Raw genomic sequence first — 17,628 nt, 5'->3', positions numbered from 1 at the left:
TCTGCTAGAGAAGGGGCTGGTACCACTGCCTCTCAGTGTTGCCTGACACCTTCCATTACAAGACTCTGTTTCCAGGTGCTTTTGAGCAAACTGTAGCTGTTTGGGCTGAAATTTGGCATGCCCTGTGTGTGCCCCAGGCTGAATGTCCCCCTGTGAGTTGGGGGAGAATTGGGACTGGCTGGGCAAAGAGTCTGAAGCAAGGAGCCAGAAGGGAGGAGCTGGGGATGTGCTTAGGGGATACTGAGTGAATGAGAAGCCTGGGGAGGAAGTGTTGGATTAGAGGGGAGGGGAAAGGAGAGACCGATTGGGCCGGGAGCTGGGAGTGGAGGCCTGGGACTGGGTGGGCAAGGAGAATGGGACTGGCGCAAGGAGCTGGGGGTGGGGAAGAGACTGGAGAGGTTTGAGGGGAGGGTGCAGGAGGGATCAAGCTTGGCAGGAAAGGGCAGAAGTCTGTGTCCTAGAGCACATTCCCCACTAGAGCCTGAAATGGAACCCAAAACTCCTGAGTGTCTCCATTCCTCTGCTATTAAAAATATCTGTGAGACCCAGTGGCAGTGTCTCCTCTCCCAGTAGTGCTGGTACACAAAGGGGGCGACAGCCTACTACTGCTATCAGTTACTCAGTTCAGGTGGCAGAGGTCTGTGCAGTGGATCTATAGGTTCCCACTCTGCTGATGAACCATGTGGGTGTGTCGGTATGATTCCACATGAAGGAATTTGTTTTTGTTTTTTTTTTCCGGTTTGCTTTTTAAAAAAATCCACGAAATCTGATGCAAAAACGGTTAAAAGAACGGTATTAAGCTTACACGATCAAGCACTCACAATTTAGGAGCTGCAAGGATTAAGGTTCCCTCACTAAGTGCACAGGGTGGATGGTGCTTACTCCAGTGAGCAGGTATTCAGTATCTTGTTTTATCCTCATGATTCAGTGTGCGCACCTTATTTATTGTGTAGTATTCAAGCCCTGCTCTGAAGTCAGAATTATCAGTTTCATCAAGGGTTTTTTGTATGGCACTCATCATTCTAGTATCTGAGTTCTTGGCAAACACTTACCTTCACAACACCACCATGAGGCGAGGGGGTGGTATTAGCCTCATGTTACAGATGGGGAATTGAGGGAATTCTCAAGGGAATGAGGTTAAAAGAGAGACCTAAGGATCTGAGCTTGGTGCCCCAGAGTTTGGTTCTGCAACTCCTTCAATGTGCAGGAGTCTCAGCCACCAGTGGCAACCTTCTTTTAGTGGAAACGCTGTTAGGCCTTTCCTGGGCGTGGTGTGTTTGAAAAGCTTCCTAGTGGAAGGGATGTGTTGGATGAAATTAAATGAGCAGGAATGGAATTTTGGTAGAAATCCATTGGGAACAATTTATTTTAAGCACCAGCATCTGGAAAGACTGTAAGTGGTTGCAGAGCAGTCAGCATCTGCAGGAAGGAAGAAATGTCCTGGAACTGAGCATGAGGAGCACTGGGATTGGGGGTGGGCGTGTCGGGGCGGGGGCGTGATGTCTGAAAAGGTACAGTTCATTTTACTTCATTACTTGATTTCCCTCTCTATTAGTATAGACTGGACAGCAGAAAACTGAGCAGTTCTGCTGAATTCCCTGTAAGGTTAGGGGGGTTTGCACTTCAAACAGTTGTGCATTGCTAGCTGTTGTTCCATTCTATCATCATAAACCATTCAGTTGTGAGACAGCAAGCTTTTCAGGTCAGGAGATCTCTGCAGGTGTTTCTACAGGGCCTAGCTCAGTGGGATCAGGGTAATACAAATAATTCCTTATCCTCTGTCCCCAGAGTCGGAGGATGCCAGTGTGTCCGTGTCCAAAGCAGAGCACAGCCGTGACCATTGGTAATTGGTCTCTGGCAAAAGGATTGCGCCCTTAAGTTTCCGGTTGTTTTGTAGTTTTATCCCAAAATGAGCATGCAGTACAGTGCTGACTCTCACAAAATACCTTAGACAAAGATCCTCCATGTTTATTGGTCCATCTTTCTGTCTGTCATTTGGTTCACATGGTTATTCTGCTGGCAGTGACTCGAAGATTCAGCTTGGATTACCTGAAAAATTTTCTCTGCCCGTTCTTTGCAGTACTGTACAACTGGGTCACAAATCTGTCATCTGATTGTGTGAAAACATGAAGTAAAAGGCATAAATTACCCGACTTGCAGATAAACAGCAGATTGATAGTTTCATTTTCGCATCCATTGGGTATAGTGGGAATAAGAGCTTTTGAGGTGAAGTGCAGGTTACCTTTGATTGAAGACTGTGCTAAATATATTTCAGGGTGCTCAGTACTGCTTTTTTTTTTTTTTTTGCCTCAGTGCCTTTTAACAAAACCGCGACAGTATTTTTAGCAATTGATGGCTGTGAAACCTGCAATTTATGATTTAAAGACTGTATGTCCTTGTAGCATATTCTAGGACAGACCATTTGTTTCTGAATATCCCTGGTGTATGCAGACATCGGAGCAGTGCTTAGAGAAGCTGGGTGGTGGTCTGCCTTTATCACCACAGAATGGAGCTCTACAGGTCACATTTGATACGAGTTGAATTAATAAAATAAACTGTAATCCATTAGCAGGGTGGGGTCTCCTTTGCATCTCTGTTCTTTTCAATCACAGACTCTGTTGCTGTTATAAGCCGTGTTGTCAGGCCAAAAGGCTATGTAATAAGGTGTCTGTAATGGCTAAACATTGGGTAGACAAGCAAATGATCAGTGCTTCCTTCACTTGTTTTTTGCGAGTGTAATGAACAATCCTTCAGCCCGTGAAAGGCAACAGAGACTGTGTTCTTAACATATTAGATTTCTGATAACTGGGGAGCAGTATACAACTATGCCACATGAGACCTTAAAGCTTGAACTGCTTAGTAATGAAGTCTAAGCTTGATCTGCCCTACAGTGTTAGGTCGACAAAAGGCAACTTACTTCAACCTAATTATGTCAGTGTCTACACTGCAGCCTTGCTCCCTCCGATGTAAGCGCCCTATTAAACTGACATAACTCCATCTCCACAAGAGGTGTAAGGCTTATGTCGATGTAGGAGGGCGATGCAGTGGCTGGGTAGACACTGCGGGATACTTACATTGGCTGTGGGCTGTCATTCTTGTCAATTTCATGGCTCCATACTAGAGCTGTGAAATTGATAAGAAAGCCTGGTGGGGCAGGGGCTCCAGCTAGAGCCAGTCTGCCCCCAGGCTCCTCCCTCCCAGCTGGGCTGCCTCCCAGGGGCCTAGCTCCCTGTTCCCCTTGGGAACCCAGACACACTGAGGCTCCCGGCTGGGAGCCTGGGGCCTGTCCCCCGAGGCTCTTAGCTCCTCACCGGGAGCACCGCAGCTGCCAGGGTTCTCTGCTCCCTGCCAGGAGCATGGCTGCCCCTCTCTGGTCCCTGCTGGGTGGCTGCCGGGCTCGTGGGGACAGGAGCAGAGAACCCCAGCGGCTGCAGTTCTCCTGGCGGGGGCCAGGGAGCCCAGGCAACAGCCTGGCAGGAAGCCAGGAGCCTCAGGGCAGCCCCTACACCGCCCCTCTAAGTCAATGGAAGTGCACCAGCGACAGGAGGGTAGTGTGGACGTGAACCACGCAGTAATTGCTGTGGTGGCTGTAAGTCAATTTAGGCTAACTTAAGTTTTTAGTGCAGACGTGCGCTACATGCAGAGTATAACCGGCTGTGGAATGCCCTTGCTGACCTGCTTCACAACCCAGTACCATCCTTTCATTTGAATCCCTCTTGGACAGTCATGCCTTGTGGGATGCCTGCAATAAAGGGGTCAGTGACGCAGTTTATAGATATTTATTATAATGTACCTGTGCCTTCAGGCTGGCTGGCTGGCTGTGGGGGTGTATTCCTGTTATCCTGATTCCTTGTCAATCCATCCTTTCCAGGGTTTGTCAACCATACACATTGCTTCGTGGCTACACTGACAATTTAAGTGCCTGTGGGCAGGGGCCATGCCAGTCGGTTACTTCTGTGAAGTGTCTAGTTGGTACAGTAGTCTCTTAATAAACGATGCAGAGATGCTAGTGAGTATATTCCCAAAGCCAAGTGTATGTTGGCCTCTTTGGAGGACAGACTGTAAAAGTTTAGTTAGTGGAATTTCTATTGCTCACATCTTCCTCATTTCAAACCAGACCCAAACCCAACCCTGGTCAGCTTTTCCCAGCATCTCAGTGGAGAGGGGAGCGCAGTCTGCTGCCCTTTGTGCCCCAGAGAGACGACCCCCTCCACTCGAGTGAGTTTAGCCTCCTGCAGAATGGGGATAGAGTGAATGCCCGTTCAGAGTGCAGGAAACCATGGCAGTAGCTAACTCTTCATTTACAATTTGTCCTCTTTGAAATGTATCTTACTGTTGTTTTTCAGAAGAACCTTGAGTCGAGGAATGTCACCCTGTCTTCAGTTTGATCACTAATCTGTAATTCTCCCCTTGCAGGTGTCACTATGAAGTTAATGGATGAGGTAGCTGGCATTGTAGCTGCTCGCCATTGTAAGACCAACATTGTCACAGCTTCTGTGGATGCTATTAACTTCCATGAGAAGATCAAAAAAGGTAAAGGACCAGCCCTAAGCATAAGGGGATAAGCCGCTCCTTAAATGTTTTGGACGTTCTTAGTGTTGCATTGAAGCACCGTCATGACACCTGTGTCTGGTTGCTAGGGAGCCAAGTGAAGGGAAAGCCCAGTCTGTGGCCAGAGAAACGAGACTGAGACAGGCAGACCGGGTTGGAGAAATCAGTCTGGTGCTGCGCCCTAGCTGCTAGACTGGTCCCAGTGAATTTGATTTGGTAAAACTGAGCCAAAATGTTCATCTTGAAATATTATCCCACTCCATTGGATTCCAAGGCCATAATAGGTAATCTATACATGCGTAGGGATGGCGTCCCTGTCACAAGGAGCGGTAATGGTTATTCTGACTACTTGTTGTCAGATAAAAACAGTTCATAGAAATGTTTCAGGCAGACAATATATGATTTATCTACTTGAGAAAAGAGAACTTCATTAACTATAGTTATCAAATTAACTTGTGTCTCGTGTTCCTGGTGTGTTTCCTGTTTATAAAAATAGTCAACGAGGAAACCTAGTCTCCCGACCACACTGCAGAACTCCTGTCGGCAAGTTCCGGTTCTAGGGATATGGATGCTGGAGGCAGAGCTCTGTGGGCGTTCTGTTCAGACAGGCCCCCCCACCTTTTGGGCACTTGGGCTTACATAAGCATTTATGAAGTTGTTTCCCCCTTGCCGTGTGGGGAGTCAGGCTTGCAGCATTTCTTGACCTGAGGTGAAAGCATGCCGCAGAAAAAGACTAAATGAGCCGGTTTCCCTCTCATTTACATGCATGCAACCCAATCTGCTTGAATGGAGCAGCACATGTGGGTTTAAAAGCAAGCAGAATATCTGTGGTATGAGCTTGGTATGGGCTCCCTAGACGACTTAACATTTAGTTCATGCGGTTCGGTTCCCATCTTGCACACAGCAGGTACTCCCTGCCAGTGCTAAACTAAAGGAAACAAATGCCTGACATTGTGCAGTTTTGTTACAAATTACCTAAATAAATGACACTGCTAAATGCACCATGAAGTACGTATTCAGTCAGAATCAGTGAAATTCTGTGTCTGCCTAACACTCACCTTTGCTGTCTAAAATTGACAACCCTGGATATTCTTTATTGCTGCACAGGCTGTCAAGGCCTCAGTGTGACCAGTCCCCCCCAAGTTGCAGACTTTGTTGTTGTTTGGGATAACTGAGATTTTGAGTTGTCACTTCAGGACACACATTTTTACCAAAATCTGATTTGCTGACATAAAACGATGTATAAGCTCATTGACTGTCCAACCTGGTATAGGGGTGAAGGGAGTAGGTGATATTCATCCATATGGATGCATCCAATGAAGTGAGCTGTAGCTCACGAAAGCTCATGCTCAGATAAATTGGTTAGTTTCTAAGGTGCCACAAGTCCTCCTTTTCTTTTTGCGAATACAGACTAACACAGTTGTTACTCTGAATTCTGCCTTCTATTACTTTGGAAATGAGTGCTGGATATTTGCACCATTAATTTGCAGCAGTGGGTGAGGTAATATCTTGTGTTGGACCAGCTTCTGTTTGTGAACGAGACAGGCTTTTGAGCCACACAGAGCTCTTCTTCAGGTCTGGGAAGGGTACTCCCAGCATCAGTGCTACATGCAAGGTGGAACAGATTGTTTAGCATGGGTAGTTAACACATTCTTAGGGGTCATTCAGGGTAAACCCTGCAGCCACAGGACAAAAAGGGAGGCTAGTGGGTTACAGATTGTTGTGTAATATGCAATAAATCCAGTGTCTTTATTAATACCATGATTTTTAGTGTCTAGCCCAGTTGAGTTTAAGGTTCCCAAGCTTATTGTTAGCTCATTTGTAAAAGTAGTTGGCCTATGTTGTTGTTGGTCTGTAAGTGAAATGGAATCCCAAAGTTGGAGGGATCCAGTTTCTTTACCGTGTATAAGTGTTGGTCGTGAGCCCTTCATATCTTACTCTGAACTGGTAGAGAGACAAGGTGGGGGAGGTAATATCTTTTACTGGACCAACTTCTGTTGGTGAGAGGGACAAGCTTTTGAGACACACAAAGCTCTTCAGGTCTGAGCTGGTGGGGAATTTCAGAAAATTACATAACGGCTGAAATACCAGCTTCTCAAAATTCCAGCTCAGAGGGGCATGATTAATGTCAGCATTAATCTATAATTATGCAGCTCCCTCAGTGAGCAGAGAAACTGCACATTCAAAAACAAGTAATGAAATCAAAATCTTTTTTTCTAGTAGCCTTGATTTTTACAACCATTTTAGAATGTATAGAGTGCAGATGGTAAACTTAATGTGATTTGTTCTTGTTAGAAAATATTCCATCCATAGCAAAATTTTATCCAGCTGCTCAGAAGAGACAGGATGTTTTTAGGGTTCTAGCCAAAATGAGTTTTTAAAATATCCTGCAATAAAAACAATGCAGAGAAACCCAATGTTGTGCTTTAAAAATGAGTGGAAAGGAACATGCGATAGCCAGTAAACTCATGTCATTAGAGTATGATTTGGCTAAAGTTACATCCTAGGGAAAGTTTGCAGATGCCTTCAGACTGAATTTACACAGCGTGCTGGGGTTTTTAAAGGAAATCTTTATGAATACAAACTTCAAGAGAGTAAGGAACTTTCTCCAGCAATTAATTTTAAAAATCAGGATTGTAATAGGATTCTTCCTCCAACAGGAGCTGCTTTGGACACAGACTGTTTTCAGTGCAGAAAAGTAATTTTGGAGACAAACTCAAGCAAATCTTTGTTTTAAAAGCTAATAAAATTGAAGTCCTAACTACCACCAGTAGAGTCCAAATTATGAAGTCTTTACTCATTTCTGAAACCAAAACTCCATTGCCTGAGTAAAGACTTGGGGATTTGGCGTAACAAATGAGTGTGTCCATCAAAGTCTGCCCAGAGTTTGTATGAGACCCTAATTTAGATAGCATTTTTTTGGTGTGACCGGAAAGGTCCTATCACCAATGTGTGTGCCACCTACAAGTTCTCCCCCTACCAAATGAAGGTCAGACAGAAGCGAATAGGGAACTATTTATCCCTTCACGTAACACAAGAACCGGGGTCATCCAGTGAAATTAATAGGCGGCAAGTTTTTAAAACAGACATAAGGAAGTATTTCACATAATGCACAGTCAACATATAGAACTTGTTGCTAGTGAACATTGTGAAGGCCAAAAATGTACGTGGGTTCAAAAAAATTAAATAAGTTCCTGGAGGATAGGTCCATCAGTGGCACCAAGATTATCAGGGATGCAGCCCTATGCTCTGGGTGTCCCTAAACCTCTGACTGCCGGAAGCTGGGACTGGACGTCCGGATGGATCACTCGATGATAATTGCTCTGTTCTGTTCATTGGCTCTGAAACATCTGGTATCATCCTGTCTCCCAACAGTGGCTACTGAGCTAGATGGACCATTGGACTAACCCAGTATGGCCATTCTTATGTTAACGTACACTTCTACATCTGAATGGAAGTGGCCGAATAATCTACCTCTCCCCAAAATGTGGGCAAATTAACATTTTTAGGTTGGTACATTGTGATTTGTTGGTGCCAACTGAACATGTGGTTTCTTGGATTTTAGTAATTGATGTGTCAAATCAGAAGGGAAACGAGGACTTCTACTGTAGCTCCTTTCATTGAGTAATGTCCTTAAATAACAAAGTATAAAACACCTCCCAAGTTGCCAGCTGGCTGTCTTTCCCTCTCTCTAACTCAAGGGTTTCATGTTGAGTGCATGACCCATCCAATCAGCAGCACCCTCAGGACTCTCATGAAAATGAAAAGAAGCTCTTATTTAACCTCCCACAAAACCCAGGCCTAAGCTTACAGGACTGAGTGGGCTTTTGTTTAAGTCAAGGGGAGTTTTGCTTCCAGAGTCAGGCCCAGTGCTTGTGGACGCACTCTTATGATTAAAGAAAAATGTCCCTTTTTAGAAAATGTTACCTTTAATCTCAACCCCATCTTGGGCATTTCCTTTGTTTTATCTACTACTGTATCATGGCTCTTTTCAGAGATCACTTTTATTCCACGCTCTGTTTTTATAATGTGTTTCCCTAAGGGAAATGCATGAAGCTACAAAACGTAAACTTAGTATACAGGTCACTTGCTCTGCTTCTGGCTTCAGTTGGTTTAAAATCTGAAATGTAAAGAAAAACACCTCTTTTCCTTAAGGAGCTGAAATTGCACAGGAATGTTTAAAAAAAACCAAAAGGTTAAATTTCATTAAATAGCTTTTAAGCCATTTACAGGAGAAAATGTGGGTCAGATTTCCTCATCCCTGAGTGGAGAGAAGCTGTCTCCCAAAACCCAGGCTTTCCCAGTTCAATTAACAGTTTGGACATAGTGGAAAATTTCTGTAAATTCAGACTGAGAGAGTCCCCGCGTGAACACAGAACAGTCTTATTCCTTTGTGTTTCGTAGCCATCTCCTGGGACAGAATTCCTTGAAGCGTATCTAGCTTAAATAATGGGCTGTTAGATGTCTGTAATGTACAACATCAGGCCAGGGTCAGGGCAAGTTAATGTTTTTTACCCTTTTTGCTGCTTCATCCCTTTGGCATATTGTTGCTCCATGGAGAATCTAGCTGGAGTTCCCAAAGGGGACATCCCCATCTGGTTAGAGAGACCTTCAGGACTATAGCAATTGCCTTCTCTTCATGTGTTGCTGCCCAGTGCTTTAAAATGGAGAACCTCAGTGGCGGTGCAATGGCCAGTTCAATAAAAGCAGTTGGCCGAATTCAGACCTGCTGAATGGTGCTGCAGTGTCCCTAACGCGAATAGATTTGCTCCCACTTACACCAGGATTGAAAGTGTCTCAGTATGTCTTTGTTGAGCACTGTGGAAGTCTCCAAGAGCTACAGAGAACCTGGAAAATGTGCCCAATCAGTGCTCTGACTCTGTCAGAGTTTGTTTTTGGGGGTGCAGTAGGAGACATGAGGCAGAAATAACTATTGACATTTCAGAAGCAGGTTGGATCAAATTAAATGATTTCCACATGCTGACAGTGAGCATCCTTCCCTTCAAGAAACCCACCTGTTCCTTACCTATTCTGTATCATGTGTGCCAGCACTGTGGCAAATGTCGCCGTTTCAGTCCAGGAGCAAGAGAAGTCGTACTTAGAACATTACAAGAGATTCTAGCTGTTGCCCTATGTAAAAGGGACAGCCCCAAGGGAAATCGCACCTCTTCCTGCAAATTATTTACCTACTATTGTTACAATTAACACCTCAGGGCTTGGCTACACTTGTGAGTTATAGCACATTAAAGGAGCCCCGGGAGCCCTAGCTCACTACCCATCCACACTGGCAAGGCACGTAGAGTGCTCCGACTTCGCGGCTACAGTGTTGCTGGTGATCCACCTCGGTGAGTGGAATAACGTTTGGTGCACCCCGCTGGAGCGCCATGGCGCCAGTGTGGACGCCCTGGTCTGTTAGTGCGCTCTGATCGGCCTCCAGAAGTGTCCCACAATGCCAGTTCTAGCCACTCTGGTCATCACTTTGAACTCTACTGCCCTGCCCTCAGGTGACCAACCATCAGACCCACCGTTTAAATTCTCTGTGAATTTTGAAAATCCCCTTCCCGTTTGCTCAGCCAGGCATGGAGTGCTCTCAGCAAATCTTTCCAGGTGACCATGCCTCCACGTGCCACGCGAGCACCAGTATGGAGCAATGGCGAGGTGCTGGACCTCATCGGTGTTTGGGAGAGAGAAAGCTGTCCAGTCCCAGCTGCGCTCCAGCCGTAGGGATTACAATACCCTTGGGCAGCTATCAAGGGCCATGATGGAAAGGGGCCATGACCGGGACGCACTGCAGTGCAGGGTTAAAATGAAGAAGCTGTGGAATGCCTACCACAAAGCCCACGAGGCAAACAGCCACTCCAGTGCTGCCCCCACGACCTGCCCTTTCTACAAAGAGCTGGACACGATACTTGGGGCCGACCCCACTTCCACTCTGAGTACCACCATGGACACTTCAGAGCCCAGTTCAACAAGGCAGGAGGAGGAGGAGCAAAGGGGGAGCGAGGGTGCTGAGGTGGAGGAAGACACCCCAGAATCCCTAGATGCATGCAGCCAGGGGCTGTTCTCAAGCCAGGAGGAAGGTAGCCAGTCGTAGTGGCCGGTGCCTGGACAAGGACAAACACCAGAGGAGGTTCCCGGTAAGCGGCTTTTATTTTGGGGAGAAAGTGCGGGGTCTTGGGGCTAGGAGGGTTAGGGCTGCATGCATGCCTAGATGCGGAATAGGGCGTTGATTTGCTCTCTCGCATCGTGGTAATTGGCCTCAGTGATCTTTTCAAAGGTCTCATCCAGAACTTGGGCAATGTGCTTGTGCAGGTTTCTTGGGAGAGCCACTTTATTCCTTGTTCCAATAAGGCTAACTTGTCCATGCCACTGTGCCGTGAGGGGCGGGAGGACCATTGCTGCACACAGGCAAGTTGCAGGTGGGCCAGGGCAGAAGCCGCATTGCAGTAGAAGACTGTCCCTTGCTTCCCAGGTCACCCTCAGCAGTGAGATCTTCCAGGATGAACTCCTGTGGAAAACGTGGGGACAGTGTTCAGTATAGGGGCCACCTGCCGCTGTTGGCTCTCCACAAGGCACAGATACCCAGAGGACAGTACAGCCATGAAACAGTCACGCTTGACCCTGTGCTTACTCACCATTTTGGGGCTCCCGTGGGTTATGTGCGCTTGCTTTGGGATGGGCAAATTATGCTATTGTGTAGACTGTGCTTGCCCTTAAGTACGGGGGAATCATTGCTCTGTCTGTTGTGAACAATGCTGCCTCTGTCAAGTGTTGCATTTTGCCTTTACAGATGCAACCTTGAGATCTCAGCTGACTGTGTTATCACCTGCCGAAAGACTCCAAAGAATCAGAAAGAGGCCACGTAGAAGCAAGGAAGACATGTTGCATGAAGTAATGCAGCATTCAAGTAATGAAAATCAAAAAGTGCAGGAGTGGTGGGACAGTGAAAGGAGGATCTGCCAGCAGAATGAGTCACGCCAGCACAAAAGCACGGTGCTCCGGCAGCAAAGCACGGATCAGCTGATAAGCATAATGAAGCACCAAGAGGACTCTATCCAGGCGCTCGTAGCCATGCAGGCAGAGCACTACCATGGAACCACTCCCGTGCAGGGCACCAGACATTACTGGTGGCTTTCAGCCTCAAATTGCTTCCTCAAGGTAACCCTAATCCTTGCAGCCTCACGCTGGGCCCCTCTAATAGCCCTGCTCTCTGGCTGTTCAAATTCAGCCTCCAGATGTTGAACCTCCAAGTTCCATGCCTGAGTGAATCGTTCACCCTTCCTTCACAAATGTTATGGAGGGTACAACATGCGGATATAATCGCAGGGATGCTGTCATCGGCCAGGTCCAGCTTCCCATACAGAGAGCGCCAGCGGCCCTTTAAACAGCCAAAAGCATACTCCACAGTCATTCTGCACCGGCTCAGCCTGTTGTTGAACCGTTCCTTGCTGCTGTCAAGGCTCCCTGTGTAGGGTTTCGTGAGCCATGGCATTAAAGGGTAAGTGGGATCTCCAAGGATCGCAGTGGGCATTTCGACTTCCCATACAGTGATCTTCTGGTCTGGGGAAAAATGTCCCGGCTTGCAGCTTCCTGAACAGGCCAGTGTTCTGAAAGATGCATGCATCATGCACCTTACCGGGCCAGCCTGCGTTAATGTCAATGAAATGCCCACAATAATCCACAAGCGCCTGGAGAACCATAGAAAAATGCCCCTTCTGATTAATGTACTCAGAGGCTAGGTGGGCTGGTGCCAGAATTGGAATATGTGTGCCTTTTATCGCCTCTCTGCAGTTAGGGAAACCCATTTGTGCAAAGCCATCCACAATTTCATGCACATTACTAGGAGTCACGGTTCTTCTGAGCAGGATGTGATTAATGGCCCTGCAAACTTGCATCAACATTATTCCAATGGTCGACTTCCCCACTCTCCAAACTGGTTAGCGACCGACTGGTAGCTGTCTGGAGTTGCCAACTTCCAGATCGCAATAGCCACCCGCTTCTTCACCGTCAGGGCAGCTCTCAATCTCGTGTCCTTGCGCCGCAGGGTGGGGGCGAGCTCCTCACACAGTCCCATGAAAGTGGCGCTTCTCATCCGAAAGTTCTGCAGCCACTGCTCATCATCCCAGATTTGCATGACTATGTGATCCCACCACTCAGTGCTTGTTTCCCGATCCCAAAAGCGGTGTTCTACGGTGGTGAGCATGTCTGTGAATGCCAAAAGCAATCTTGTGTTGTATGTGTTACTTGCGTCGATATCGTCTGAGTCCTCACTGTCACTTTGGATCTTAAGGAATAACTCAACTGCCAAACGTGACGTGCTGGCGAGACTCGTCAGCGTACTCCTCAGCAGTTCGGGCTCCATTCCTGCACACCGAAAGGGAAGACAGCACGCGCAGTACAAAAAATGTTGAAAGATGGCGCCATATGTGGATGGAAGCACAGGGATTGCTGGGATGTGAACTGATGCATCACGGGGCGTTGGTGCAGGGCATTCTGGGTCCTGTCCCCCCTTCCCACAAGCCACAGTGCCAGCATGGGAAGAGGTGCTCTGTGGGATAGCTGCCCACAATGCACCGCTCCCAATGCTGCTGCAATTGCTGCAAATGTGGCCACGCTAGTGTGCTTCTTCCTGTCAGTGTGGACAGACTGCAGTGCTTTCCCTACGGTGCTCTCCAAAGGTGGGTTTACCTCAAAGCGCTCTACATCTGCAAGTGTAGCCCTGTCCTGAGATTCCTACAGGATTAAAGAAAAAAAATTCTCTTTTCAGTTTACTCTGCATTTGGCAGCACTTTGTGTAGCCAGTTTCACTCTCTCCCCGGGGTAGTTGGTCAGTAGTTTCCCTTTTCCTGTATGAGTCTCGTCATCCATCAATAGAGGAGAGAGAAACATCTCTTAAAAACTAGCTTGTGCTTTTACAACAGATTTCCTAGGCAGGCAGATTCAGGCTGGTGAGGTACCAGAAACTGCTTGTAACTTTATTTAAATAAATCCTAGATTTCATACTGATGCTCCTTCAAGCTGGCTGCAGGTGACAAATGCTCAGGACCACTGGGGTTTGGACTGGAGGAAGGAAGTTGTGAAGTGCTGGCTGCTGATGTGAGCCTGGGCTTGATTTTTAACAACTGTAAATAAACTATTTTAATCTGGAGTAGCCTTGTATTGTCTGGCGGAGCATTCCCTTTCCGTCACCCATAGCCACCTCCAATGGTGTGCCCCCTCTCCTGTCCTCCATAGCAGATATCTGGAAGAGTATGGTCTGGGTTCGTGCAGGATCCAGGCAGTTATGGCTGGGCCTTATCTGGAATGCTCATTCATCTCCTGGGCGCTCAGGGGGAGACACAGCTTTATTTATTATCCTATGTTCTTCACAAGTTTGAAAGCTTACAGTGCTTTGACCAAACGGCTAGCACATCTGAGTCACTCCCTCATGCAATATTTAGGGCAGCCTGGCACAGTCGGGATTTGCTGAAGGAGGAGCAAAGTGTGCAGAGTAATACAAAATAATGAAATAAACAAAATGAAGGCAGAGAAACTTTCCAGGAAGAGCAATAAAATCCCAGATTATTAATATCACAGAAGAGTCGTAAAAAATTCTGTTCAGAGTGGTCTCTACCTCCTACAGTGCCTCCTTTGTTTCTTCCCTGTAGGCCCGTTTGTAGGAGCATGTGATTTTTCAGTGCTTTGAGAGGTTCATCTCCTGCTTATTCCCTACCTGAGGTCACAATCCTGTGTTTGACTTGTCAGCTGGGAACGTGATTCCAGTGTCACAAATTGAGAATTTTGGCTAAAGGTTCACAGTGGAGCATTTGGGGGAGGCTGGGTTCCCAAGAAGGCTTGTCTGCATTCGCTGGGACTGTGAATTATTCATTGTGTGGACTCCTTGTTCTAGTCTCAGTAGTGATGCTGCTTGCAGTGCTGCAAAGGAATTGTAAAGCAGTGAAGATACCAGATGGATGGGAAGGTTAAAGCAGGACATGCAGTTTAGACTTGGCTGGAGAACCAAAAATGAAGGGTCTGTTTGCACAGCAACCTTTTGAGGCTCTTGTCTTGTGGAGAGACCTTAGAATTGGATACTACTGAGCCTACAGTCATAGCCCTGCTGACCCTCCAAGCTATCTGTGAGTGAAGAGAGAGAATTCCAGCAAACTAAAAGGGTGAGAGATGCTGCCAGCTTCATACTCTCCTTTTTAAAAGTAATCAAACCTCAAACTCTTCCCCCTCCTCTGTTCTCTCCACTCTGGTCCGTAAAATACCATGGAGGAGGGGGAGAAAAGTAAACCAGCTTTTTATGTACTTTTGTCTATTTCAGAGTTAGCTCCAGTTAGTTTCACTCCTCCCAGATATTTGCAGGCCCTGCAAATTTTAGTGATTCATCCCTATGCAGAGGTCCTGGACTGTGATTAAGTCCTCCAAAGTAGGGCATAAATGGGACATCAGTAGTTCATAGGTTTTCTGCTGGCCTCTGCACAGGGAGGGATGAATTTTACCCACAGAGAAACTTCCTAAAAAATTATTGCCCATTTTCCCTCCTTCCTCCCTCTCCTAAGCCAGAATGTTTGTGGGTTTTGGAAGCAGGGTGTTTTACAGCGTAATTTTCAAACCGGAAGGAATGAACGTGAATTCACCTCTTGATCCAAATAACTGTCTTTCTAAGACAGACCTTGCGTTGCTTAGTTGATTAACAGTGCTGCTGTTCTGTATGTGTGAGCATGAGAGACACTGTCTCACTGAGTGAGGGTAAGGGGGGAAAAAATGGTGGCCATTTTCTGCCCCTTCTTCCCGAGACCTGTTTGTGCTAGACTGACTGTTACCCGGCGGGGATTCCCTCGAGGTGGCAGCTTGGACAGCTGAGTTTAAAATTACATGAATTTAGAGGGGCAGCTCCACCACGGACGGGCTTATACTGTAACGATTTTTCAAGTAATGACTCTACGTTGACGAGCGTCACATGAGACCAACTTGGGTCCGGCTCGTTCAGTGCAGGGTAGGACATGTTTTCCCACTTCAGTTGGCCTTTGCTTCGTAATTTTCAATGAATTCCTAACTTTGTTTCCTCTGGCTCAAGCAGTTTTTTTTCATCTGAAGTATACAAGATCCCCTCGTGCACGTAATATGCATGTTACGTAGGGATCGACTGTACCAGCTTGAGAGAAGCGACACTCTCTTCTTTGCATTTATACCTGGTGATATGCCATCAATACTTCGCCAGTTGTGTCATTTGGAAGAGAAGCAGACTTCACGGTTTTAGCTGCTGCTCCTTTTCCAGCTGCTGCTGCTGGCAGCCTAATTCGGTTCCATTTGGGGTCTTAGCCACCTCCTCCACGAGCTTCCAGTAGCTCATCAAGCAACGCGACTGCCATCTGTTACGGGTGGTTTGCTTTCTCTCAGTTTTCCCAGGGGGAGAATTGTATGTGCAGTGGAGTGTTTTGTACTGGTAGGGCTTTCGCGTGGTAAATACGTCATACACGTGGTGTTCTGTGCTCATGCTGAAGGACAGTTGAAGTGTGCCCTGCCCTTGGAGTGGAAGATGGCGAGGTCTCTGTTTCCTACAGGAAGTAAGGACTTAATTCTGTGGCTTTGTAGGTTTCCTTTTTTCAATCCTAAGTGAGATCACATGCATTCTTGAATGCCTTTGGAATAGTTTACTACCTTTTATAGTAACTATTTTGGATAACATACTTACGGTGCTCTATTGTGTAGTCTGGTGCATGGTTTCAAGGTGTTGTGTAAACACGCATGATCTCCTACAACTATTTGCAATCTTAGTCAAGCAATGCAGGCAGTCTTGAAATGTTTGGCAGTTGATTATATTAAATTTTGATGTTAATCCAGCAGCTCCAGACACACGTAACTTTACCATACCCCTTATTCACAGAGAAAAATCTTTCCTATAGGGCCAAGGTCATTTAAGCAGCAAATACTTCAAGAAATCTACTCTTGGGATTGTATCTCCCCTGTGAAGGTTTGGTTAGCCATTGTCAGGACTTGTTTGATGCCAGACATTTTGGTGTGATTGGCACTTGGAAAAAGCAAAGTTCACCCCCCTCAATATCTGTGATTTGTCTGTTGGGGGATTTCTGGAACATCCTACCAAGAATGCAGTGAGTATAAATCCCTAAATGAGACCATTGTTAATGACATGTATTGAAAGCGAAATATCCTTTTCGGCATGTCAGTGTGTAGGATTCTTCATGCTGGTGGGTTGCATTAACTCAGTGACAGCTGTAGAGAGTTCACAGTTATAGGTTCAATAAGCACTTCATAATCACCTAAATGATTTGGCAAGCCCCGAGGCACCTTAGCATGGTAGAAATGAGGTGGCAATTTGTGCCTACCCTTTCATGGCACGATGCACAGGGAAAGGGCTGTACGTGCCCAAAACATTGTCCCTGTTCCCTGGTGAAAGGTTCTGAGTGTTACTTTGGTGCTGTAAGCTCTGCAGTGCTGTTCCATTGGACTTTATACCTGGCAATCGTTTGATTTAGGCAAGATGACGTCTCTCCATTTAGGTAAGGGGCTTGTGGCTGAAGGCTGTGGGTGTCCATCCTTGTGGTGTTTCCCCTTTCTGATTAGGTTTACCCTGAAGGCACTCTGTCCTTCTCCATACCTCAGAACCCGAGAAAGAGGGAGCGCTGCAGTGTACCATAGTGCAGCCATTCTTTCCGTATGGGATGTGTTGGAGAGTTGGCTTGGTCCCCCATGTGAAGCACAGTGCACGTTCGGTTTGAACTTTGGCTTCCTCTGAGGCATCAGCTACTGACTGTGGCCTGTGATGGGAGCCTGGATATTATGGACCGTTGGCCTGCTCTAATATGGCAGTTCCTACCTTCATTTGGTCTCAAGATGTGCACAGAAATGTTACAGTAACAGGATGTAATGGAGTCCCAGAAAACAAAGAAGCTAAGACAGGAGCCCCATAGTCCAGAAAGAGATTCTAATACAATTGACCTGCAGTACGTTTATCATACAGCCAAACTAGCACTGAGAGCTATTTAAGTTACATTACTGCAGTCTGGTAAGAATTCTGCTGTTCTGTAACAGTTCTGAGAAAATGTGATTATCTTCATTGTGGAGTTT

General features: G+C 46.5%; 1 protein-coding gene across 2 annotated transcripts in view; it reads left to right on the top strand.

Moving 5' to 3' along the window:
• The window catches only part of ACOT7 (acyl-CoA thioesterase 7), a 108,263-nt gene that overhangs the window by 67,454 nt on the left and 23,181 nt on the right, over window positions 1–17,628 (top strand). For both annotated transcript variants that reach the window (XM_073316627.1, XM_073316626.1), the window contains one exon: window positions 4,417–4,533. In XM_073316627.1, the coding sequence (XP_073172728.1) occupies window positions 4,417–4,533 (117 nt within the window). The remainder of the gene's footprint in view (window positions 1–4,416; window positions 4,534–17,628) is intronic.

The sequence above is a fragment of the Lepidochelys kempii genome, chromosome 18 (genome assembly GCF_965140285.1).
Source record: "Lepidochelys kempii isolate rLepKem1 chromosome 18, rLepKem1.hap1, whole genome shotgun sequence".
Classification (NCBI taxonomy): domain Eukaryota; kingdom Metazoa; phylum Chordata; order Testudines; family Cheloniidae; genus Lepidochelys; species Lepidochelys kempii.
This window is presented reverse-complemented; position numbering and strand designations above follow the sequence as displayed.